This window comes from Rissa tridactyla, chromosome 7 (genome assembly GCF_028500815.1).
Source record: "Rissa tridactyla isolate bRisTri1 chromosome 7, bRisTri1.patW.cur.20221130, whole genome shotgun sequence".
In the NCBI taxonomy this organism is placed as follows: domain Eukaryota; kingdom Metazoa; phylum Chordata; class Aves; order Charadriiformes; family Laridae; genus Rissa; species Rissa tridactyla.
Window position 1 is genome coordinate 52,584,832 of NC_071472.1, and position 24,268 is coordinate 52,609,099.

Below are 24,268 nucleotides of genomic sequence, written 5' to 3' on the forward strand. Positions count from 1 at the left end.
GCAGCTGGCTGAAGACTCTTGTTTCCACAAACGCATGGAGTAAAATTCACTTCTGTCGTTAATTCTGGATGCTTGTGCTCTTCCTGAAGCATTCAGAAGACACCCCTTTGCTTTGCGTATGTCCCTGGGCCGGAGCTTTAATTCAGCAGCTTGGGAAGTAGCTGGAGGCTGACAATAGTTGTTGTGCAGCCACCTATTGCTGTGTTGTGTAGGATGAACCAAGTGTTTTGTGATGGAGAGAAGCCTTCTGGTTCAAGGACATGAGCCCGCAGATGAGGGAGGCTGGGGAAAAGAAAAACATGTAGGGGTGAATGATAAAATTAAGCCGTGCCCCAGCGTTGGTGAAGGCTGGGGGTAATCCAGGAATCCAGCCCGTGAGATCTCCTTGTAGGGTCGGTACTTCATGGCATTGGCAGCTTTTCAAGTTTGGGCATTTCTAGGTATATTAAGGCCACGAGCTCCTCGTTCAGTGCATTTTCCTGTTTATCCAGTACTTATCTGGCCCTCATCAACATTGTATTCAGCCCTTTGGGGTCTCTGGGTTTATTTGTTATAAGCCATTTAAGAAGTATGCTTTTTCTCAAAACACCTTTGTTACAAGTAGGCTAAATCCACAGACTGCTGAACCATAAATGATTTAGTGCTTTCTTTTAAACAAATGATCTTTGTCACTTAGTAGTGAAGTCCTTAGTTTGTTCACACACTTCTCACAACGGCTTAGTGAGGTCCATATTGTCCCACCAGCCCGGGCTTCCTCCTGCCTGTGATCACCTAGGGACCTCTGTGGTTCTGGGTTTGGTTCACACTCTGTTAAACTTCCAGCTTCTCCAATGAAAAGCACAGATTTGTTACATCTGAATTTTGCTGTATGGCTCTTGGGGGGGGCACAGAGGTGAATCGGAGTAAGTTTGTCCCTTGGTCCAGCGCCGTCTCTGTTGAGACCCCTGCAGAGGACTGTTGAGATGAGTCGAGCTTAGACTGAACTGGGTGTACACCAGTGTTACGGCGTGTAACAAACCATGCTGTATTTCCTCTCCATGTGCTTTGTTCGCCAGCATGTAGAGAACAAATTTGCTCCTCTGAGGCTCTTGTTGCCCTGCAGCCTCTGTTCTTACAGCATCCCAACGGGGGCTCTGCAGTGGGCTGGTCCCTGCGGGCTCAGCCACCTCTGGCTCGTGGTGGCCAACAGATGTCCAGCCACATTCCGGGTGTATTGCTGATGTTTCGTGAGAGACTCCAAACGGCAGGTGGGACTGGAGGAGGGTCATTTTGATTAGCAAGTGATAGATTTACCTTTGTCAGGCCATAATTTAAGGGGAAACCTCATTTGCACAAAAGGTACAGATGGGAAAAGTTATCATTAGTCTTACTTTTGTCCTCTAAAACTTGGTCTGTTAGTTAGTCTTCTGCTCGCTTTCTGGAACTCAATGGTGGATTAAAATGAATCCAGAATTGTTTTCTCCCTTTTTTTTTTTTTTTTTTAAGGCTCATTCTATGAAGGGTTTGTCATTGGCGCTTTTGTTGTTGTTGTTATTGTTAGGGCTGGGTTTTCTTTTCCTTTATTTGCTTTGAAAAAGAGATGGAGAAATCAAAAAACAAATGCAAAGTGGAACAGCTGCATTCCTCTGCTTGCGAAGACTGAAAGCCAGTTAGTCTAAATAAAAACAAACAATTTGTCAGCACCCTTTCTCGCCCTCCTCCTGTTGGTTTGCCAGGATGAGAAAGTTGTAAGAAAGCAAATGGAGGAATATTCGTGTGCCCTATTAAGAAGCAAGGGTGAGGAGCGCAGAACAAACGTCCGTCCGAGAGTTACGTGATGATCCATTCAGTGGGTTGCGAAGCCGTCCCTCCAGGTGCTGGGGGGGGTACACCAGTGGGGAGCTCAGGTTTGGGCGCAGTGTCTGCTCGGCAGGACATCGAGGAGACGGGGCAGGACATCGCCGGGTTCCCAGCACAGTCACCAGAGCAAAACCTCAGCACTGTTGTCATGCTGCTGACTTTTTTGTCCTTCGTTCCTTCAAGTACATCATGAAATGTTATATGAGAGGCTCTCTACCTTGAAATTAAGCAAATAACTGTTCTAGAGCCTTTTAAAAAAGCCGCTTAAGAGCCTTTTCCCTAAAGTACACTCTGTTCTTGTTAGAGACTTCTCTGGGTCTGTGATACTCAGCAGTCTTTAGTATTCCATTGATCTTTCTGCTTTAATGTGTGGTTTTTAAAGGGGTTTACGTGCTTTTAGGAAATACGAAGACCTGAGTTAACCACTGAAAACTGGCTGCCAAACTGCCTAAAGTGCTAATTCTGATGAAATTTAGCACCTGACTTTTGCAGGGATAAACACATCTGGAATCTCTACTCTTCGGAGTTCAAGCTCTTGTAAATGAAAACTTTATTTAATGTGTTTCCAGTCTGACTCTTAGTCAGCAAAACTTTGCAAGGTTTTTCTGTTGAGTTAAAAACTCCTTGAAGTGCGTTTTGAAGTTAAGCACTGACATCTCCTTTAGCTGAAAGTCACGTGAAGGTGCTAAAAAGGCAGGTTAATTTGCAGCTCTACTGGGGAATTACAAATGCAAAACTGCAGCGTGATGCTTTGCAGCGTGGTGCTTCAAAATGATGCACGTTGCTGTGTTTCCTTTTATTTACTTCTTTTGTGGGCAGATATCATGAAGAGTGGGTGGTTCAAATGGTACTGCTTCCTTGCTTTTATTTATAAAATAAATAAAAACATCGTAACTGTGTATAACTGTATAAAAACGTTGCAATACTTGGGAACAGTTTGAAGAAGTTCACTTGTCTGCTGCTTGGAAATCTCCCAGTTCCTTTCGCCTCCTGGGCTGCCCTTCGTTTGAGCCCTTATTTAAGTTGGGAGATGCTGCGGTGGGGTTACACATCTCACAGTCTGTCAGCTTCGGTTTAAAGTGGTGTACGGTGAGTGATTAATGGAAATTATTTCAGGAATAAAGGACTCCTGGTAAGCTGACCCCTATTCAGAGAGCCAAAAGAAAAAGCAGAGTCACAAGGGATGTCGTCTCCAGGAAGAACGTGCTCCATCCGCGGGGGGAAGAGTTGGACGGGAAAGCGATGCTGAGGCTGCGTTTTGAAATGCATCATAATTATATCTCATGGTCCGATTTGGAGAGCTTTTCCTGATGGCTCTGGAGACTGATTGTCACTTACACCAGCAAAATGCTGGAGTGCTTTTCATGGCTTCTTGCCGGGGTGTCTGTGCTGTACGGGGAGGGCTGTGTGCCCTGAGCACCCGGGGACGAGGCAGCGTGTCCCCTCTCTGCTGGGGAGCAGACTGTCCTTAAAGGCTGAGTTACCCCGTTCCCTGCAGCGCTGGGTCAGTTAACCCAAGGCGATGCTGTATTTCTTCTTTGGTTTGCAGCTTTAAATCGAATCTGAGGTTTGTATTAACCTTGCTTATGCTAAGGACGGTCCTTTTAAGCCTTGGATTGAAGACACAGAATCCACAAAACTATTCCAGTTATAAAATGTTTCTGATCCTTTTTCTTTGATGTTTTTCTCACTACTAACTGATTAAAATTTCAAGTCATTATGTACAGCCACGATAAAGTTTGTATTCCCTTAATTGTGGCTTTGCTATTCCATAAAACGAAGTCACTGGTGTGTTTGCAAGGGTGAGCAGATCAGTAGCCTGGTTACGGGCCGTATCAGCACAACAGGTAAAGCTCCCTGTGACTTCCAATTTCAAATCAAAACCTATTGATGGAAATCTGGCACGTGGCCATTCCCTCTGAAACAGTTCACAAACCATCTCACATTGCTGGTTACTGCTGACTGTCCGCCTTCCTAAGCTAAAGGGACAGTCAGTCCTAAACTGATTTTACTGTTCCTGATGGAAACTGTCATTTAGGGATAAAGTCGCCCTCGTGCTTGGGGAGGATGCAGTAAGAATGAGAGAAAATTGAAAGTGCTGAGTGCTGCAGAAGTTAAAATACTGAACAAATAACTTCCTTCTATTTTTTTTTACGAGTCAAATCCAACAGCCTCTTGATGATTTTTGATGCTTTTGGTAAACAAGCATCTGCTTCTTTTTAGCACAGAGGAAAAGGCTTATTATTCAGCATTGATTTCTTTGTGTGGAGACAGAGTGGTCCTTGTTTTGGTGCTCTATTTACAGGGGTCCATTAATGTATTTACTGAGGGCAGGCAAGGAGGCCGCGATGCGAGCCAGGCTGCTTTCCCCAGCGTAATTCCTCCATCCCGTGCCCTGCTCCGGGCGTTGGGGCGGTTGCAGAGCCAAATCCTGGCACGGTGCCGCTTCAGAAGGCGGCAGGATCGCTGCTCCCCGGCCGGCCGCGCTCGGCGCTGCCCACCTCCACCAGAACCGGCAGCAAGAGCGATGGAGCGATGTCCTCCTCCACCTGCCTGCACCCAGACTGCGGCTGCCCCGCTCTTTGCCAGTCTGCGAGGCTGGGCTTGTGCCCTGGGGGTGTCGGGGGGGGTGTGAGGCTGGGTTGGGTGCACAGGGTGCCCTGCTTTGAGCCGGTGCCAGGGCGCTTGCCAGCTCCTGCTCAGACTGTCCCCAACCCGGGGAGCCGGCCAGCACTGGCAATGATTCAGGCAAGTCAGTGGTTGTCTTCCATCTTTAAAGTGCTGGGCATACTTTGGCTAAATATAGGTGCCCCTGGACTTGGCTGCTGCGGTGGGGGGGACAGTCGGTTGACCTCAGGATGTCTCATTTGACTTGTGTTACAGTCATATTTAAAGCAGAGGGGTCCTTCTTGCGGGGTGCCGGCAGTCAGGCCAAACATGGTCAGGCCTGTGACAGTGATGAATCATTCACCTGCACATGCAGGGAGATCGGAGTGAAAATTAGTCATAAAATATCCTGTCTTAAACATAAACGTAGCAGGGAGAGGCCTTTCAGGCTTGCTAGTTGTTAACCAACTGCTTGAGGATGTGTCAGCTACAGTTCAAGGTTTAAAAAGAAACGTGGGGTGAATGAAAGCAACACTTTCAAACTCTGGTGGCAGAGGCGATCATTGTGTGGTTTAAAGATGATCAACTTGGACTGTGTTAATTCTGAGAGAAAAAGAAGGTGAGTACGTGTCAATCAGAGGCGTGCTCTTTCTGAAGATAGCTTATCAAAAAGCTTCTTTTTTTTTTTCTTTCATCCTTGATATGATAAATTCTTCTTATGAAGTTTTCTCCTGTTGATTTAAAGTGTCTTTAAGAATATATTTCAGGCAGCATTTTGTTCATACCACAGCAGCTGGCTCATTTTGGACAGGCTGAGCTGGTAGGAGCGCGGCACGTGGTGGTAAAACATTGCGGAGCGTTCCCTTGGGTGTAACTGTCCTGCTCCATGAACCCAATGGTATGCATTAAAATCCATGGATGTTTAAACAGTATATAGCACAAGAAGAATGTCGTGTAGGGCTTTAATCTGGGAATGTCTTGACTTGGAGACCTGGAAGCCTTTGGGGACTATCATGTAAAACAAATGCCTTTCACGGTCTTGTTTCCGGTCTGGGTCTCTTGCCTAAAAAAGTGCATAGAATCAAATTTCTTCTGTAAATACCAAGTGACCAGATTTCTTAATAAGCATCCTAATTGTGTTAGCTGCCTCCTTTCTAGTACATGGACTGTATCTTGGTTCTAGAAAAAATTATTTTGTGCCTCTCCAGTCCCAAATTCCAGAGGACGTCAGGGCTTTGTTTGTACAACTTGTTTTGCTGCTGATTTTTGGAATGTTTTTCTGTAGTGGTGGATTCTCTGAAGCCGGGTTGGAGGCTGGCTATGGGCCACCCAGCATGGGGCTCGCTGGGATTCCCTTAGTGTTGTGCAGCAAGGTAGACAGTAAAGTTTTCTGCTATTTGTTGCTGCATGGGAATGAGTACGTTTCGGTGTGTGATAGCTTGCAATCCATCCTCGCGTGTTTCCGTTCTTCATTGCTGTGGTGAATCACGCAGTCTGTGCCCAAGTTCGTATTCCTTGAAATAAATCATTACCTGGTGATGTGTGCTGCAGCGGGATTTCCCGGCCCATGCTGCGTTTCGGTGGCCACAGCAGGGATGTGATTCAGCGCGTCTCATCTCGCTCGCCCGTACGCTGCCCGCCCTCGGTACCAGGATGTTCGCTCGCGTTCTCAGCCCCTGCACTGAGAAGAGGGGGTGAGCGGCGAGGTGGCCCGGGGAGGGCTGTGTGCGCCTTAACCGTGTGAGCAGGCGTTCGGCACCAGCCCCATGAAGCGCACCGCGGAGCTGCCGGCAGCAGACACTGGGTGTGCAGCTTGGGGGGATGCAGCGCTGAGCTCGCGGCGTTCCCTCTGCCGGGCGGGATGCTGGGGAGGCGGGCGATGCCCGAGCGAGGGATCTGCCCGCTTTGCCTTTGATTTCAGGGTTTGCGTGTCATTGAGCTGGTTCGTTCATAGGCCAGAGGTACGTGAAGGGAACAGGAAAACCACATGGACTTTGACTTCTATCAGAAATGATAAAATCTTCTGGAGTCCAGCGTAAAACAAAACCCAGTCTGCTTTCCTGTGCCTGTAACAAATAAATCCCCGCCCTGCCTGCGAGGGAATACATTTGATAGGAGTCCGAAGGTCAGCTCGCCCCTGCGGAGTGGGCCTCGGGGCACCGGGAGGAATTGCTGCGGGAGGTTGTGGCTTGTCTCCGGCACAGCGCAGACCTGTTGCAGCTGCGTGGGCTGAAAACTTCGACTGCAAACAGCAGCTCTCATCGCTCCCCTTGCTGGCAGCGAGGCAGCTCTGGCAGGGATGAGTTTCTCAGCGCAGAGCTGTTGTCCTCTGCGCTGTCCCCAAAGGATGCCACCGCTCTCGCCAGCGTACCCAGGCTGCCCGAGCTGCTTTCACTCTGAAGTTTGCAAAACGGTTTCTGGAGCTCAAGTAAAATGATCCTGGTGGCAAAGGAGCACCGATGGCGTGTGTGTGTGATGGCTTTTTCCAGTAGCGGGCTTGACTTGTGGATCATTACCTCGGTGTGGTATTGAGTGGGCATCAATGCTCCCTATAGCCTTGTGGGATGACCTGGGGCTGGTTAGATCCCACCTCTGAAACTGTGTCTGTGTGGGGTTGTTCCATGCATCTGAAGTGGTTGCTCTTCATTTGCAGACACAACCATGCTCATCAGTGCCCCTCTGTTTTGCAAGTTGTACCCTCTCTGTATTGACCATAAACTCTTTCCTCACTTGGAGCAAACAAAGGGAATGCCTTTAGAGTTCAGATTCATACCCATCATCCTCACCTTTGGTTATCTTCTAGCCAACTGTCAGTTGTTCTTGTTGTCTTAGCACAGCTTCAGCAGATGTCCATATCAGAGACCAAAGGCAAGGGACAAGATGACTTGACTATGGTGAGACGGGATCAGCAGATAAGTTAGTGTGAGTCAGTTACCGTTGGCACCGCAGATCTCTGTGATTATGTCTGTCTGTGTCGTTGCAGCTGAATTATCTCTCTAGGGAGCCCCACCTTGGAGCAGAGGAAGTGCCTGTAAGACAGTTCCTTTTAAAAAAAAAAAAAAAGGCACAAATGCAGATGTTGCTAAAAATGCAGTTTGCGTCAAACAGCTGAGATGGAGTGGGTTCCCACGCTTTGTTTGTTTTTCTCCTTCTGCTGTTTCTTAAGTTGCAAAAGTGCTGAGTGGCAAGAGACGGCCTTCGCCGGAGAACCACTTCCCCTTTCTCTCCCTGCCCTCAGTGTTGTCACCTCTGTTGACAGTGTCACAGAGCCCTTTTCGGTAAGTCACGGCCCGTGTTTTGCTCTGCACTGGGTTCGTTCCTGTTTCGAGTATCAGAGGGGCCTGGACTTGGCTGTGTGTGCTGCCAGCTGACCCAGTTAATACAGATGGTCAGTGCAGAGCAACCCTGAGTTATCCTTGCCTTTTCCATTGCCCTGCTGTTGTGGTGGGTTTTTGTTTACCGGGGTTGGGGATTTTTTTATTAGTGACTGGTACTACTTTGCTCTACACAGCCCTGAGATCTGGCCTCTGTGTGGAGAGAAACGGGTGCTTTCATCAACTTGCCTAGGAGCAAAGGTTTAAACTGGAAGCCAAACGTTGCTCTCCTCTATATAACTCATTAATAGTGTTGGCAGTTATTAAACCAGGTGCTTTAAAAAGCAAGCAAGGGAAATAGGGATGTTGTTTATTGAAAAACAAACTGCAGTGAAGGTGAAAGAGTTGGGTGCTTCTCCGGGGAGGGATGCTGGAGGTGTGTGATCCGCTCGTCCAGTGGTTTGATGGAGAAACGCCCTTGGCTGCCAGGCTGCACACACTTCAGCTGCGTGCCCAGCCACCCTTGCAGCCTTGGCTGGGGAACGATGCTTTATTAACCAGGACTTTTCTTGTGGCCGGGTGAAGTGAGTGGGAGGCTGGCGGTGAGAGCTGGTCCCGGAGCAGGAGTGATGCTGTGCCCCCAGCCTGCCTGGAGGAAGGGAAGCAGCCAGTTTGGGAAGGGGAGTGGGAAGGAGGAGGGAAATGGCTTGAGGTGCTGAGAAAAACAGCAAGCTGCTGGGCCTGCCCTCCTGTAATTTTTTCCACACCAGGCACAGCAAGCTGCCATTGGAATTGCTGCTCTTGCAGGGTGAGTCCTGGCGTGCTACAAGAGCTTGCTCTTGTGTCCCCGGCTGCCCTCCCTCCATGCCTGGCTCCACGGCCTCGGGAATGAGCTAAGTACTGACGCCCGCTACGCTGCTCCTGCCAGCCTCTGAATTTTGGTCTCTTTCTTGGTTTTTTTGTTTTGCAACCTATGGATTAAAGGAGGACAGTAGAGCTGAGCTGGCAGCAGATGAGATGTGCAGTGCAGAGATGTGCAGTCCCCCCCCAGCATGCTCCGGCTGCTCATGGTACAGCAAAGTATTGGGGGGCTCTTGAGGGGGCAGACTGGCTTAAAAACAAGGAAAAACAGCTGTGCATGCAAGATTTTTTTTTTTTCCAGTTCCTAGTGGACACCCTTCTGCAAGGGCTCTGTTCCCCATCCTACACCTGTTTAGCTGCTGGCTCTTCAGATGGGGGCTGCCTTTCGCCGCACGCATGAGCGGCGTTTGGCTCCCAGCTGAAATCCCCAGCCCTTTGGTACCGATGTCTGCACTGATACTTCCCATTTTCAGGGCTTGGGCTGCCGAGCACTTCCAGTTAGTCAACACCAGGGTTAACTCGTGTCATTCATACTGTCAGGCTGGCCTGCAGCTTCCAGTCAGTGTTTCTGCTTCTCTTTTGTTTGCCTTTGCTCTAAGGAGGAGAAGCGTACGTCCTGCAGATGGGCTGGAAACTCAAAGCCCTTCCTGGTGGAGCGCGGTCCTACCAAGCAGCTTGCTGTGGTATCCCCCGGCTTCCAAAGCTTCTGCCGGCTGGTGGTTGTGTCCCAAGAGATGCCCTTTAGGAAGACCTCCTTTTGCTCAGGAGTTGGAAGCCTCCCTGGTTGCTGCACAATGCTCTTGTCATGGGGAGCTACACCTGGAGCCAGGCTTGGCTTAGAAATCCCAGCGCCCTCCTGGTGCTGAGCCGTAGCTCGCTAACACCATTAGGATGCTGCTTCAGAGCGCTTTCCTGCAGGGTTCTGGTTAATTAAAACCTGAGGCTGTCAGAGAAATTATGTTTGTATTTCTGTAAATAATACAGGTAGCGGACTTTTATTCAAATGCCAAGTATCTTGAAATCTTCATTTCCCCTATTCCGTTGCTTTTTAATCCCTTTATTCTAAGGGCAAAGGGGGAACGGGACAGGAGGATGCGACCTCCCTGCAGTGCCTATGTTGCTGCCTGTGGGTGCTGTGGGCATGGCTGGCGCGGAGGTGACAGCGCGAGGAAGTGACCGCAGGAGGAGGTTCGCTCCTCGCCGTGTTGCCCTGTTCCTCTGCGCTGTGCAGGGGGACGTGGTGGGAGGACTTCTCCTGCTGCACCTTTCAGGGGATGGTGCCAGCTCTGTCGGCTGTGCTACTTGGCAAGCGCCCAGTTCAGGGCTGGGCTGGACAGGACAGAGCCTGCTGTGAAGGAGCTGCTCGGATGAGTAAGTAGAGCCGACTGGAAAGTCATCCTCAGGCTCGCAATAACTTAATTAAGCATTTATTAGGATAAAACATTGCCAGAAGCTGTTCAGGTGCCTCTTTGCTTTCCTTTCTGTGCTTCTAAACAGGTTTTCTCTCCTTTGTTTATGAAATAGATTCTAAGGAAAACTACAAGGTTCCTCTCTGAGTATTTTACGTTGAGGACTGAGAATTTTTCATTGAAGACTGGTGGGTGGCGCAGGTTCACCTGCCTCCTGGCTGGTGGTGCGGCTCCCCGTCCGAACAGCCCCTTAGGTGGAGGGCATCGTACGGGGGGGTCGTGGCAACGTGTCAGACGATTCATGTTATCACATTGCTTTGGCATAGTCCATAAACCAGTAATGTTTTCTCTTTTGTATCTTCAAAATAGTTTATTTGGTGTTTCCGCTTGCAATTAAGAAACAGCTGTGCAGGGGAGCAGCTGGGAAGGCATTCACTGTTTGTTTGCCGTCTGTAAGTTTTACGTGGTTCCCCAATTCTGTAGCATAATGAGGGTTTGGTATGAACCGTGCAGTGTTTTCCGCGAGGAGCTGAGCCGCTGGGCAGCGAGTCGGGGAGCAGGGGAAGCCTTGTACAATTTCTACAAAGTCTTTTCTGCCTGGGAGAAAAATTGGTACAAGCAGTAGTTTCTGTAGGAGTTGCTTAAGTCTTCCGCTTGTGTTGGTTCTCTTGCCAGTGAGCAATGAATCACAAATAGCACATCACTGGTGGCCTCAAGGTTGCCACTTCACTCCAGAGGCGAAGGGGCTAAGTGTGGAACAGAAGCTTTCTTTCCCTACAGCTGTAGTGCGGAGGGGTTGCTCATAGCTTTAATAACTCTTCCACAGCTAAGTCCCAAGTAAGCCTTCTCCAGAAGAAAGCCACTCTGTAGTACAGGGGACCGATGATGAGCCTGGTGTGTGGGTAAAATACAACTCAGCTTTGTTACCTCTGCCAAGTTGGCTCCTTGTCTTCTGCTCTCCTGGGCTCAACTTCTCCCCTAACCACATTTAGTGTCTTTTAATACCCAGTCTGTTTCCAGGAGATCATTTCAAAGAGCATTGAAGCTCCAGTAGGCTCTGGCAAACCAGATTTTATGAAGTATTTCAAAGCCCAGGTTATGCTTGGGAGCCACTTTGCAGGGTAAAAGCAGTAGTAGATGGTGTCGTGACCCCGCTGTTACGGTAAGCACCGTTGTTTTGAGCCTCTGATTGCTCTTTTCATACATGTCTTTTCTATCTTCGGTGTTTCTGAAGCATCTCAGAGTGGAGCCTTCTGTTAGCGTCTTACAGGAGGAATCCTCTCCCCTTCTTACGTTTTGGGGCAGTATCCAAAGGTGATCTTGCCCCAAAATGTGATGCTTTTGGGAAGGATGATGGCTGGGGCTATCCAGGCAGGATGGACCCAAACGGAGCAGCCAGCTGTGGGTGGTAGAGGGGATGTCAGGCCAGCGATTGCTTAATTTTGTCCCTATAGTGCATCACAGGCACCAAAATCAGCATCTCCAGAAAGGACGGTGTTAAGCTTCACTGGTAGTTATTACTACAGCTATTTGGACTTTCCTGTAAACTTCTTGCCTTTACTCCCAAGATTTTTTTCGCTGCTTGAGTTTTCAGAGCAAGGGCTTGTTTCTGTGTTTGTGTATTAGGGGTTTTCTTGCTAAGGTGCTGTGTCGTGTGCCTGCTGCTAGGAACTCGTGGCAGGTGCCAAGAGTGCCAATAGCGTGCCATGCCCTCGTCTGCACAGCGAATGTCCCCAGAGCTGTAACTGGCAGAAGGATGAGCTGCTCTTTTCCTAGGGGTGCCGATGGCCACCTCCTGTGCATGCTCCTGCCCTGCCTGCCTGACCTCCCCGCTCAACAAGAATGATCTGCTTTGCCGCATTCTTTAGCTGTTCCGACCCTTCGTATGGGAAATTACGTTCCCTTTCCTTAACCTTACCTGCTTGTGGTTAATGGCCCAAAACAGGGCTCTCTGTGGCTTTAGGAGAGAAGGTGACCTCCTGGAAGGATGCGTCTGATGGGAATCTCTTTAGTTGTGCCCATGTTTCCTTTCCAGGCAGGTGGCTGACAGCGGGGCGCTGGTGATAAGGGAAAGTGATGGAAGTAAGAAGATTTTTAACCTCCCAGCCCTCTAGTTACATGCTGCTTTATCCACTAAAAATAGTCGCTAATTCAACCTTCTGGGGAAACCTCAGGCACAGGCTAAAGGATTGCTAATATTAGTCGTTGGCATTGCTGATAAAATTAACTATGTGAAAACTGGCTGTGACTGCCGAATTCTTTCTCCTCCTGTGCAGCTTGAAATTCATTTGCCTCTGTGGTGAGATTGTAAAGGGAGGAGGAGGAGGAGAAGAGAATGTCTTCTGGCTCCTCATCGCCTCCTGAAGAGGCTCAGCCAAGCACGGCGTGCTCTCTTGTCCCGCTCCCATTGCGGGTGCTAGTCTGAAAGCAGAAGTCTACTTCTTCAGGACATCGGGGCACTGCTGAATCAAACCATGTTCGAGCTAAGTGAGGGAGAAGATTTATTCTTTTTTTTTTTAATTACTGTCTATTTTTTAAAAGATAGTACCTTCAGGATAACTCGGGTGTTTCTCTAGCTTAGGCTTTAAGAAACTACGTAGCCTTGAGGGCTTTCAGAGTATCTATTTGTTACCAAAAGCTAAAAAGGCTCAGTCAATTTTTTTTATATGAGAAGGGTCTGAGGAAACATCTGTGCTCGGTGTGCCCAATGAATTTAAATTTTAATTTTTGTTTTGTTTTAAACTTTAGCATAGGTAAAGATCTCTGATCCATTTTAATTTGTGACAAGTGATTTTTTTTTTTTCTTTTTTAAAATTCTCGTTTTATTGAAACATACAGTGCAGGTTTGACATCTGGTTTAATTTTAGAAAATAGTCCTGGGAGAGCCTTTGTCAGCAAGGAGGAGTGCTGAGGTTATGACAGACAGTGCATAACAGTGGGATGTGCTACAGGCTTAAAAACAGTCTTTCTGAGTGTGTGCATTTGCTTTGCTGGAGCTCAGAAACTTTGATTTTTTGATATCCCCACCAGGAAAATGGAGAGGTGCCCAAAAATGTGCTTGAGGTTAGGGGGAAATCCAGCTTTAACACAAGCTCTTGTAATTCTTGCAGCTATAAAAAACGTAGTCGGTGAAGCCTGTTGTTAAAGCGGTCAACCTCAAATCATGAAACTAGAAGATCACAGGCTCATGCCATGCTGTGGCGCAGTTCTTGGTCACGTTTGACGTCTCTGTGATGCTGTTGCCTTCAGTCGTGCTTAGGTGTGTGCCTGCCTTTGAGTAGCCCCTGAAACGTGTCCCTGGAGCCGGGGCGGTGGGCAGCAGAAGGCTGCGCTTCTGCAGAGCAGAGGTGGCCCTGAAGGGGGTGACTTGGGGTGTTCTAGCGTTCACCTGCATTTTGTAACATGGCATTTCTTCAAATATATGGCGGGGTTTTTTACTCTCTTGTTATTTCCTGCTCCTCATCTCTTAAAGGAAGGGAGTAAATAATTAGGTTTGGTATTTGTTTAAGCAGAGAAAGGAACTGAGAAGTCCCTAGTCTCTTCTTCGTTTGAAGAGAACAAGCCAATGTCTTTTTCAAGGCATGGAGCTGCTGGGTTGCACGATGCCAGGGACTCTCCCATCCTGTCTTATCGTACTCATCAACCATCCTGTTGACTGTAGAATTGTTTCTGGCATTCTTCAAAGCATGTATGACTATCTTATCAATTCTGAGAAAAGCAGGAACCCTTAACTATGGAACAGGATGGCTTAATTGCAAATCCTGTAGTGAGTCTTGCTTTTTCCGTGAGCCACGATATCTCTAAGAAAACTACTGGAAGATGTGCTTAAAATACCAGCTGTTCCACAGAACTTGAGAACTCTTTATTGCCCCTTTCCAGAAACCTCTCTCTTCATGTGACTTCAGAAAGGGCAAAATCAAGGCAGTGGGTGATGTCGGAATTCCACAGAATTACAGTTTAACTTTTAATTTATAAGCCTTTGAGAGGTAATTATCATACGACTCATAGACAGTAGTTTCATGATTTCTTAATCTGTTATGTACACTAATTTTCTTTTGGCTAACTGCTGAAGGGAGACATTTGTTTCTGCAGGGCATCAGCTGTGATGAACCACAAAGCATAGGGTTAACAGAATCCGTAATTATAGAGATGCGTGGGCTTGCGGTATTAATCGGCGTTTAGAAATGTGGATCTCTCGTCTTGACTTGCACATCCAAAATATAGCCATAGGTTAATCCCCTCTGCCTGCTCAGGTCCTACCTCTGCAGGCAGAATGGCACCAGGCACATATTCTACTTTCAGTGTTTCTCTGTTTGTGTTCTCAGTTGAGCTTTGAACGTTTGCGGGACTTACCTGGGGTGGAAATTGTTTACCAACAAAACAGTTCAGTCTAAATCGCTTCCTTGCAAAAGAACAGAGCATGCATTCAATGCCTTGAACCTCTCTTGTTCCATTGCTCTTCTCCTTTTAAAGACAATACAGAGTTTTCCTTATGCGCTGTTGGTCTCTTCCCTTGCAGCATCAGCGAAAGCTTCCTCACTGTGAAAGGTGCCGCTCTCTTCCTGCCGCGAGGAAATGGGTCGTCTACTCCCAGGATCAGTCACAGGCGCAACAAGCATGCAGGTAACATGTTGCGTCCAACCACTGGCGCTTCTCTTGTTTCCCAGTCCACCTTTCTTGAGTTCAGTCTCACCCGATGACGCGCATTTCTGTTTACACCAGGCGTGTATTAAAGCGAGACCTGCCAGTCTCAAGACTGCCATATTTAATGCTGGTAGAAAAAAAGGTTTCAGTACTCTCTTGTTTAACCTGCAAAATCAAACAATTGAGTAACATCAGGGCAGCAATCATGACATCAGGAAGAATTGAGAGCAACAGTCCCCCAAAATATCATCCTGTAATTTTTGTATCAGAGAAAAGCTGGAGGACTGCCATCAAAACCTTCATGCATTGCACCGGGAAACTGGAGGTTATGATATGGGATGAGTAATTGAACTTCCTGATCTGAAAGCAACTGGTTATGATGGAAGAAAGGGAGGAGACTTACCTCTACGTGGTGGTGGAGAAACCTCTGAGCAAAGGCAGTGTGACTTTTGAGACGTGTGAGCAGAGTGAATAATATGAGTCAGTCATAATTCCGCCCCCTTTATCTGCTGAAAGTTTGATTTGTGTTTTTGCTTTGACTCTGTTTGAAAAGTCAGTCTGAATAATGAAACGCAAACATTTCAGGGTAGGTTGTTTTTCACACTGTATATGGTGCTATTTACTGGTGGTGTTTTACAGGGATCAGATAGTGTGGGGTTTTTCCCTTCCATTAAACAATCAGCAGGAAAAAAACAACATTGAGACCTTCAGGCGTTCGTGTATGGGACAGAGACAGAATAGAGGCTGGAGGCAACTTTCTTTGCCAAAAAGTGCCCACCGAAAGGTGATTTGGTTTGGTTCCAGGTGTAGATTTCTTTGTTCTTTGATACTATCAGGCCGTCATCCAGCTCTACATCCGTCAGAGTTACCTACCTGATGACTGGTCCACCTCAAAATCTGTTTACAAACATCTTGATAGAAGGAGCTTAGGTCAAAAGGCAGTTAATTATATACTTCCACTCAGACGTGCTACAAGCAGTACCCAAATTGCTTTGAATGAGATGCATTAATTACCACTTATCAAAAGAAAATAAATTGTTCTGAAAGTTAATTTAAAGCTGGCCTTTCTGGTTGAGACTGAAGTGAAATGGTCTTCAGCATGAAAGTAGAGTCTGCACTCTTTGAAAAGTTTATCTTATCTTGACCGATCTTGGGTTTTATCCTCTCCAAAGTCCTCTGCACAACTGAAGCCCAGGTCAATTGCTGTCTTGGCTTTGCCTTGCAGAGGGACCCTCTGGATGGGGGTTTCCTTGTGAACCCGTGCAAGGCAGCGCAGACACCTCCGCGTCTCTCTTGCTGCCTCATCTGCTTGCCCACAGCTGACTTCCATGAGTTCTGGAGACCTTGGTGGAAAACAGTGGCTTGTCTAATCAGCCCAGAGCTTTGAGAAGCCAGGTTGCCAAGAAAGAAAATCTGGTGTGTTGTAATTGCTTACAGAAAGATGTTTGTATTTAACAGGCTGGTGTGCCTAAGGGATGGCATTTTTGTCCTTAGAAGTTGCTTTTTATTCCTGTCTCTTCAGCTTATGGGGTGAGATTTAATGGGGCATCAGGACTTGTCCTTTCCTCAGTTTCCCTGCTTGTCAAGTGATGTGAATGGCGTAGTATATTTTTATGGTGCTTGGAGATTTCACTGAAAAGAGACCTTTGTATGAGTGTGCACCATCTTTTCTGTGAACTTTTCTAAAGTACAGTATATACCAGCGCACCGGACACCATGGGATCTATGTGTCACCTTCCTGAGCAAAACATCTGTGCCACCAAAATTAAAACAGTGATGTAGAGAGTGTGGCTCTGAGGGGTGAGCCGGTCATTGGCAGAGCGTGTGGCAAAGAAAACGGTCTCCTTTCTTGGACTGTGATAATCCGTGCTCAACTTTCATTCCCGTGTGTGTGTCGTGACTTATCTCTGGCACACAAAATTAGAAGGGGGGTGGAGAGCGGACATAACTTTCCAGTATGAAGTTGCTGCCTATGGATGCAATAGTGTTTCAAGTGGCTACGAGAGCATTTTCTAGGAAGATTGACTAACCTTTCTGACCTGCCTTTCTAATTCACCAGAAGTGCTAGAATCCAGCATAAAGAGTAAATGCGTAACAGGAAATAATTAATGCCCACACCCGTTTCTTTAATCGTATCATCTTCAGCAATGGAAATCAACTAGCTGGCAGATCGACTAGATAAGGTACCAGCTGTCCACGCTCTCTCTCTCGCTGGGCGGTCCTGCACCCTGTGCCACCTGGCAGACGGGCTTTGTTCCGTGGGCTGGTGGGCTTGCTTTTGCACTCCAACAACGCTGGAGGCCAGAAAAGGATGCAGCTTTCCTGGGGCTTTTGCCATCTCTGGAATACTGTAAATCACTTTTAAGATCCCGCCCTAGCTGATGCTTTGCACCTCCCCTGCCAGCTCCAAGGAAACAAAAGCATCTGCTGGTTGCTGGACAATGTGATAGGAAGCAGCAATCGTGCCACGAATGCCAGCGAAGCCAACAGCTCTACATAGGACAGGATGTGATATCTTTGTGCTGATTCTGGCATGCTAAAACCTTTCCTTTGCTTTTTCTTAATCCAGGAAGCTTACAAAAATGCCTTGTGTGTTTGGGTCTGGAAATGCTGCAAGTCAATTAAAGCTGGCCAAGGAAGCAATACTTTACTTTGCAGTTCTGGAGCTCCCGAGGCTGGCAGGGCAGGCTGGGGAACAGGGAGGAGTGCAATAAACTTTCTGAGGGTGAGGGATAGTGGAGCTCCTTGCCTGAGCCTTGCAGAAAGGGTTGTCTTAGAAACTTCCTCCCTTTTTTAAGTATTGAGATAACCCAGTAGTCCTGGTGGCGGGTTTTTTTTTAAACTCTGGAAACTGCACCTCTTGAACTGGTTCCTGGTGTTGAATTACTGGCATCAATAGATGGGAACTGTTGCTCTTTGGGGAGGGAAAAACTGAGATGAAGCATCTTTCGTTTCAAGCTAAGACATATGAATGCCTCGTGAGTCAAATACTTGCTGGGCTCTTCCAGGCTGCGGGCAGGAGGTGCCACCTGAGGCAGAGGGACCTTTGCCTGTTGAGTCCAGTTCTCGGTGATTCCCACCACGCTAGCAGCTGAAACTTGCTGGAGCTGAGCAGCATTGCCTGGATTTTGCACTGGCGTTGACGTGGGGAAATCCTGTCTCCCACAGCACCCCTGGGAGGACAAGCATCTATTGGATGAGCTGACCTTTCCTGTGTTGCCTATCTCCCTGTAGGGAGGCACGTGCCAGCCACTCCAGCGCTGGGAACAATGTCCTTGGGCAGGAAGCAGCCTCAGGTGCTTGTCACCGCTGGTACTTTGTATGTGACTTCCCTAGCGCACTGCAGAATGCCTCAATTTTTCCCACCCCCAGTTAAAAATGCAGTCCCGGAGCATTGACTCACTCTCCATATGCTGAAATGTGTTTTGAGGAGGAAGAAAGAGGAGAGCAGGGAATGCAGTGTGTCCTGCACAGCCCGCTCCACACAAGCTTGCCTCTGTCCCACCAGGAGACAGGCAGCCCTTCAGCCCTGCTCCTCACCAGCTGTAAAAATCATTTGGAAACTGGGTACCAAGCTCTCGCTGGGCAGCGTTTCCTTTCTTCGCCTTCCCTTACGTGGTACTTCTGCATGCTGCTCCAGGCCCAAGGTTCCCTTATTTTTGAAAGTCCATGAAATAGCACGGATTCTAGCACCTCCGATGAATTAGAAAGGGAGATCAGGAAGGTTAGTCCACCTTCCTAGAAAATGCTCTCGTAGCCGCTTGTGCTGAATACTTGCTCCGGCATTCGTGCCCTTCCCTGCAGTGTTGCCTAAACTGAGCTTCCCGTCTGTGGGGGAGTGGGAGAGGGTGGAAGGCAAAGGCTCCTCTTCTTCCCGTTCTGTGCCACCCACCTGGCAGCCTTGCTCTCTCCTTCCTGGCAATGCAGATTAACTTTCCAGGTAGTGATTGAAAAAACAGCCCGTTGCTGGAGGTGTTTAGTGCTTGCTGACGCTCAGAAGGTAACGTGCTTGCTTAGCAGAGGAGCTCTTGGCTCTCCCTGGGCCACGGAGTAGCGCTGAGAAGTCAATGTGGCAGTACCAGCAGGACGGCATCTCACTTGTCTTTCAAATGCTTGATGCTTTAGGAACCTGGAACACTCAGTTCGTTTTAAGAAGACTTTAAAGTTACTGTGTGACTGTGGATTTGTTTTTTTTTTCCTCTCCGTTTTCCTCAGCCTCGCAGTTAAAGCGTAGCAAGCGTTTTCTAGGAAAAATTGTAGGTGCTTGATTTTTTTAGGAGGCAATTCTTAGCTGCTTTTGGGTGGGGTTGGTACATCAGCGAACACAGGCATGTGCTGCTCTAACACGAGACTAAATCTCACTTTAAAGGGGATACACTTTTATCTAGGTAGTCGTTCTGCACTAAGTAATAAGTTGGTGTGAATAAAAAAAAAAGGCAGATTCCTGATTTGAAGCACATGGTAGAATGAGATGTTGAACCATGGGGTGGGGTCCATTTCTACCTAGTTTGCCTTGTCTTTTAAAGGAACAGAGAGTACTGAAATACTTTTTATTCCTATTGAAAAGATAATAGGATTTAGCAAGAGAGAGTATGGTGAGGTGGGAACAGGTGAGCACAGGGAGCAAAGAGCAGCTGACTCCAAAGGGATGGAGTTTTGTCACCTCTGAGTGGGCGGAAGTGACAATGCTCACGGTGACGTGTCAGGTTTCTCCGTGGACGTTTGCTCTGGCTGGTCACCCTGGAACTTGCATGTGATTTAAAGCTATTTTTGTGCATTCACCTTTCCCTTTTGCCTACAGGGGATCTCCAGCAGCACCTGCAGGCCATGTTCATACTGCTCCGCCCAGAAGACAACATCAGACTGGTAGGCTGGCTTTTTGCTTATCTGCTGTTAACGAATATAAAGGTTAAGTTCCACTTGACAAGTACACCTGTGTAACTCATGAAAGCAGTGGTGTGTGTATGTTTGAGTGGTTTCGTCAGCGGGTTTGGGGAGTCGTCTTTGCAACCACAAAGATAGAAAAGCAGCTAATTATGAAAGGCCTGCTTATTTGGTTGTTCAGTGAGACAACTTGTATGGCTAGAAGACTGCTTTGAACCGAGTGCTGAGTACTTAGGCTCTCAAAAAGTACTGTAACTGTTGCCAGAGAGGCTGGGTAAATTAGCTTTGTGTCCTGTTTAAATCAACAGTCTGACCAGCGTGAGCACCTGCCCTTCCATGTTAGTTCATTTGCGTTTCTCACTCTGCTCTCCTAACTCGTTGCATCCCAAAAGGCCATGGCTCATCAGGAAGGAGCATGTAGGATCCCCATGTAGATATGCGCCTATATTGAACCTCGTCCTTCTGCTCTTCTGGATTGTTACCTCCTATGGTGATGTGATGAAAGTTAGGCATTGCTGTTTAAAGCATTTACATGCTGTTCTAAAGACCTCCAGAAGCCAAAGAAGAGCAGTGAGGAATTTGTCTAGGACATATTGAAGTGCTCTACAAGGTCAGGCATGACTGAATATATCTGCATCTCTCTTCACTCAGTAGCCTGAAGTTTCTTTCCTGTTTTGTCTTGGTGCTTCTTAGCAACGTATGCCCAGCGTCAGAAGTGTTATTCTGGCACCTCTGGCTTGCTGAATCCTCCTGAGCTGTGCTGGAGCCAGACTGATCTTATGAGTATAGCTAGGAAACAGCCAAGATTACTATGGAATGCTCTAACTTTAAAAGTGACCACCAAAAATAATTTGCCATATGCAAACTGAAGGACCTACTCCTAATCTTTGTCAGGCACACCTTGCTGTCACTGAAATTTCAGTGAAAGTGATGGGAATGGGGGTTCTCAATGCTTTTCAGAATCTGAGCCAGGGTTAGAACATTGGAAGCTATTGAACAAGTCATTGTTCAGCAATATCACTGGCTACATTGTGTGATTTGGGACAAATTAGCCTTAACAGCTGAATAAGGACTTTGTGGGCTGAGACATAAACCCTTTTGTTCTGAGCTACATTTGGAATGCTGAAATCTTGCATGAGGTTAAGTTCAATAGTCTACTTGAATTTAATTGATTCTTGACGAACGATGGGTGTGCAGAGCTGCAATAGAGTCTCTCATAAAATAGTAAATACAAATGAGATTTGAAATATAAACAGTACTGAGCGAAATGCATTCTCTTCTTGTGTTGGCTGCTGTCATTTGGAGGGCAGACTTCACAGCTCAGAGGGCAGCAGAGGAATCTAATCCTCTATAAACCTACACTTAAAATTTGGAACAACTCTTGCTTCTGTTGGAGCTATTGGCAGAGTTTTTTAGCCTTCCATGAAAGCAGGATTAGAGCAATGGTACCAGTGTAAGATCAGTAGGAAGGAGAGGAAAATGAGTTAAAAGCATGCAAACTGATTGACCGTATTCCTGTAGCTTAACAGAGCGAGGACTTGTTCACTTACATGTGTTCAATAGAAAAGACTTCAGAAAGTTGGGCGCTTTTTTTGTCTTCAAATCAAATATCCCAATGAGAAATGTGTTCTTGTACGAGACACCTGCTGTCGTGTAGCATGAAAAAGATGAAAGGTCAGCATGAACTTACCTCTTGGAACGTGCTGTTCATAAGGGCTGGTAAAATAACCACATCACACTTCTGACGAAATGGGAATGCAGCAGAAGATAAAGATAAAGTTGGCTTGTGTTTAGGTGAGCCTAAAACTAAGAAAAGTGTTGCTGGTCCTGAAAGGACTACAGAGATCTTCTTGTTCATGAACAGACTGTAAATAACCTCCACAAATTGAGGAGAAAGGTAGCTCTATGTAGATGAGCTGTTGAAAAAGAACCTTCCCTCTCATCACAGTCCCTGAAGTTAGGCCATTCTCCCTCAATTGGGTGGGATTTCAAATACCTTCATTTAAAAGGCATCAGACCACTTCTCCTGTTGGGTGAGCATATGAACTAGAGCTTAATGAAAAGGTTAGAGACCCAATTTGTGATTTGATGGGCATGTTGGAGCACTAGTAGTAACTTTGGAGGCTGGCTGGTTTAGAATGTCAAATTTGCTGTTTTATTATTCTAGTAAATTTACCAAAACACATTATCTGCTCCAGTCATGGTTCTTTGTGGTAAGCGTCTAAGTGTTGGATCTAGAGAGCCACGATAGGCCCATGCCCTGTTTCTCTTAATTGGTCCTCTGGAAATCCCACCCCGGTGACTTGAAGCTAGGTGACCTTTGCCCGCTGTTTGTCTAGCCATGTTCTAAAGGGTCTTGCATTAAGACCATGCTTTCCATTACCGCTAACCAAATTGGTTTAGCAAAGTAAGTTAGATTATCTTAATCCTCTTGCTGCTGGACTGTCCTCAAGAGAAGCAGAACAGAGCTCATGTGTGGATGTCCCAGACACAGGGCAGCTGTTGTCCGCCTGCTCCTGTTTTAGGCAAGTCTTTGTGTCTGTTTGAGGTTTGGTTCCTAAAGTAGATAATGACTTTAACCACCAAGACCTTGGTGATTGCTTGCTCTTCTAGGTTGAAGAGCACTCTTTCTGTTCTGCTACAAGTGGTTAGTTGTAGAAACAGCCGTCTTTGGCAGAATTCACACCTTGAAGGCCTGACCACTTTGATCCTCCGTGTTTCCAAAGGAATCCCAGTGACTCAAGGAGCAAGAAGGAAAATAAGGCTGGTTTTAGCATGACTTATCCTAAAGAGATGGGGTGGGGCACAGTCTCTTGCTGTATGGAGCACGTCTGTCTGCTGGCATCAGCATTCGGGTAGTTTCTGTTAGTCTTCGGTCCCATTGGACAAGTCTAGAAGACGCAGTCAACACCGTCTCCTGCCTGCACTTGCTATTCCGCCCCCATCACTAGAGCTGCTGCTCCTGCAACGCCACTGGGAAGCTTTTCCTGCCGCTCTCAGCATAGTTTCCTGCAATAGGGCACTCCGGTGAAATAATGAGCTGTGTTTTAGCTGCCGTGCGCTGTTTTAACCTTTGTTGTAGACTCTGCCACATCTTGTGGCCGAGACTTACTGGCTAGTGGACAAGTGAGGTGTGAGGAGTTCAGAGGGGGCTTCCTCTGAGCAAAGAGGTGCCATTCTGGCCTCAAGACCAAGTTAGAAAGAACTAAAGGAGCATATTGGGAAAAGCAGCCTACTCCTGAGAGATCCCACACAATAGTTATTTTGTGAGGCTTTTTTAAGGATGAAATGACTGTTTAAACCGGACTCTCTGAGGCCACCAAGAAATGTCTACCAAGCAGTGGCTCTGGAAGGCTGCTGGTGTTTGAGGAGTTCAGGTTCAGCTTCTGAAGGATGTCAAACATCATTTTGAGCCTTGCTGGGTCACAAGGAATTCTGCAACTGGGTCCTGTCGCAGCACAGGGCAAGGCTGGGCTGTGATGGCTCCTTCTTGCCCACGTTTGCTCTCTGTAGGCCCTGCTCAAAGTTCAAGTTTAACAATAAGGTAAACATTGAAGCCAGACAGCATCTTGGGGTTGGATTGGGCTGTCCAAAGTTTAGATTCAGTATCATAATTAAGACACTTCCTTTCTAGGGATGTCCTAGTTTCTCTAGTTGGGATCCTGTGACTAAAATAACTACTAATGGCTTGGAACAGAGTCCAGAAAGCGTCGCAAGTAAAGGCTGCCTACTGCAGATGTTCATAGGCAAAACCTAAAATGCTGGACTCCCTTCCCTGGGCTCCTCGCTAGCCTGTCTGTAGGGTGATTTGCTGGAGTCACTTCAGTTCTCGCTTCCTCACGGCTTCTGGAGGAGCATTACACTCCAGTGTAGCCTTTCAGGAGCTTCAGTGTTGGTCTGACATTCACAACTTAGCTGCACGGCTGCTTTCTGGATGCTGTCGGTAGTATCTGATTTGGGGGAGCTTGGCGTGAAGTTCAGGCATCCTGCAGTCCTGCTAGATCTCTCTTTTGGTACTGGGATACATGTGGTTATGGTAGGAGTAATGAGGCACAGTGACTTTCACCTTTTCTGGGCAATCTGAATCCAGCCATGAGTACAGCTTATTTATAGGGAAATCTTTCCTGCCAGGTGTAAGGCATTAAGGTTGCATCGCCACTGGGCAAGTTGCTAGAAGGATTCAAAGGACCATCAGGAAACCATGTGTGAATTAGATCCTAGTTGTCTGTCCAGCTGCCTAGGAAGGTGGTGGAGAGTCTTGTTGGAGCTGTTGTAGCACGCAGTAGTTTAAAGGAAAGCCCTAGCTTTTTGGACAAAGCCCTTTGAGAGGTGAAGAGCGTGTTCAATGCCCATCTGTCTTGCTGAACACGTAATGCTCCATGAAGCTCACTAGGCTGGGACCAGTCAGAGGACTATGGCTGCCAGCCTTGTAGGCTGCAGCTTAAATACAGCCTTGGTGGGACAGAGCAGGCCTGCAGCAAGGTGTGCAAAAGGCACCAGGAACATCCCACCTGCTGAGGAAAGCATTGTGTGAGAGTAAGTCGCTTCTCCCTCTTCTGCTGGTTACCCAGCTGAGAAGTGCGGGCCATCCGTACTATTGCGAACTGCATCACTGCTTCTGCGCCTGTCACTCAGCATGAAAAGGTGTCTTGTAAAGGTATAGTGTGTATTTTGCTGGCTGCACTGCTGATCTCTCCTCTTCCTTCCCTT

The 24,268-nt window shown here is 47.3% G+C and overlaps 1 protein-coding gene across 3 annotated transcripts in view; it reads left to right on the forward strand.

The window, feature by feature from the left end:
• Positions 1–24,268, forward strand: part of SSH2 (slingshot protein phosphatase 2) — a 103,453-nt gene that overhangs the window by 52,345 nt on the left and 26,840 nt on the right. For all 3 annotated transcript variants that reach the window (XM_054209042.1, XM_054209043.1, XM_054209044.1), the window contains 2 exons: positions 14,550–14,653; positions 19,476–19,540. In XM_054209042.1, coding sequence (XP_054065017.1) covers positions 14,550–14,653; positions 19,476–19,540 — 169 coding nt within the window. The remainder of the gene's footprint in view (positions 1–14,549; positions 14,654–19,475; positions 19,541–24,268) is intronic.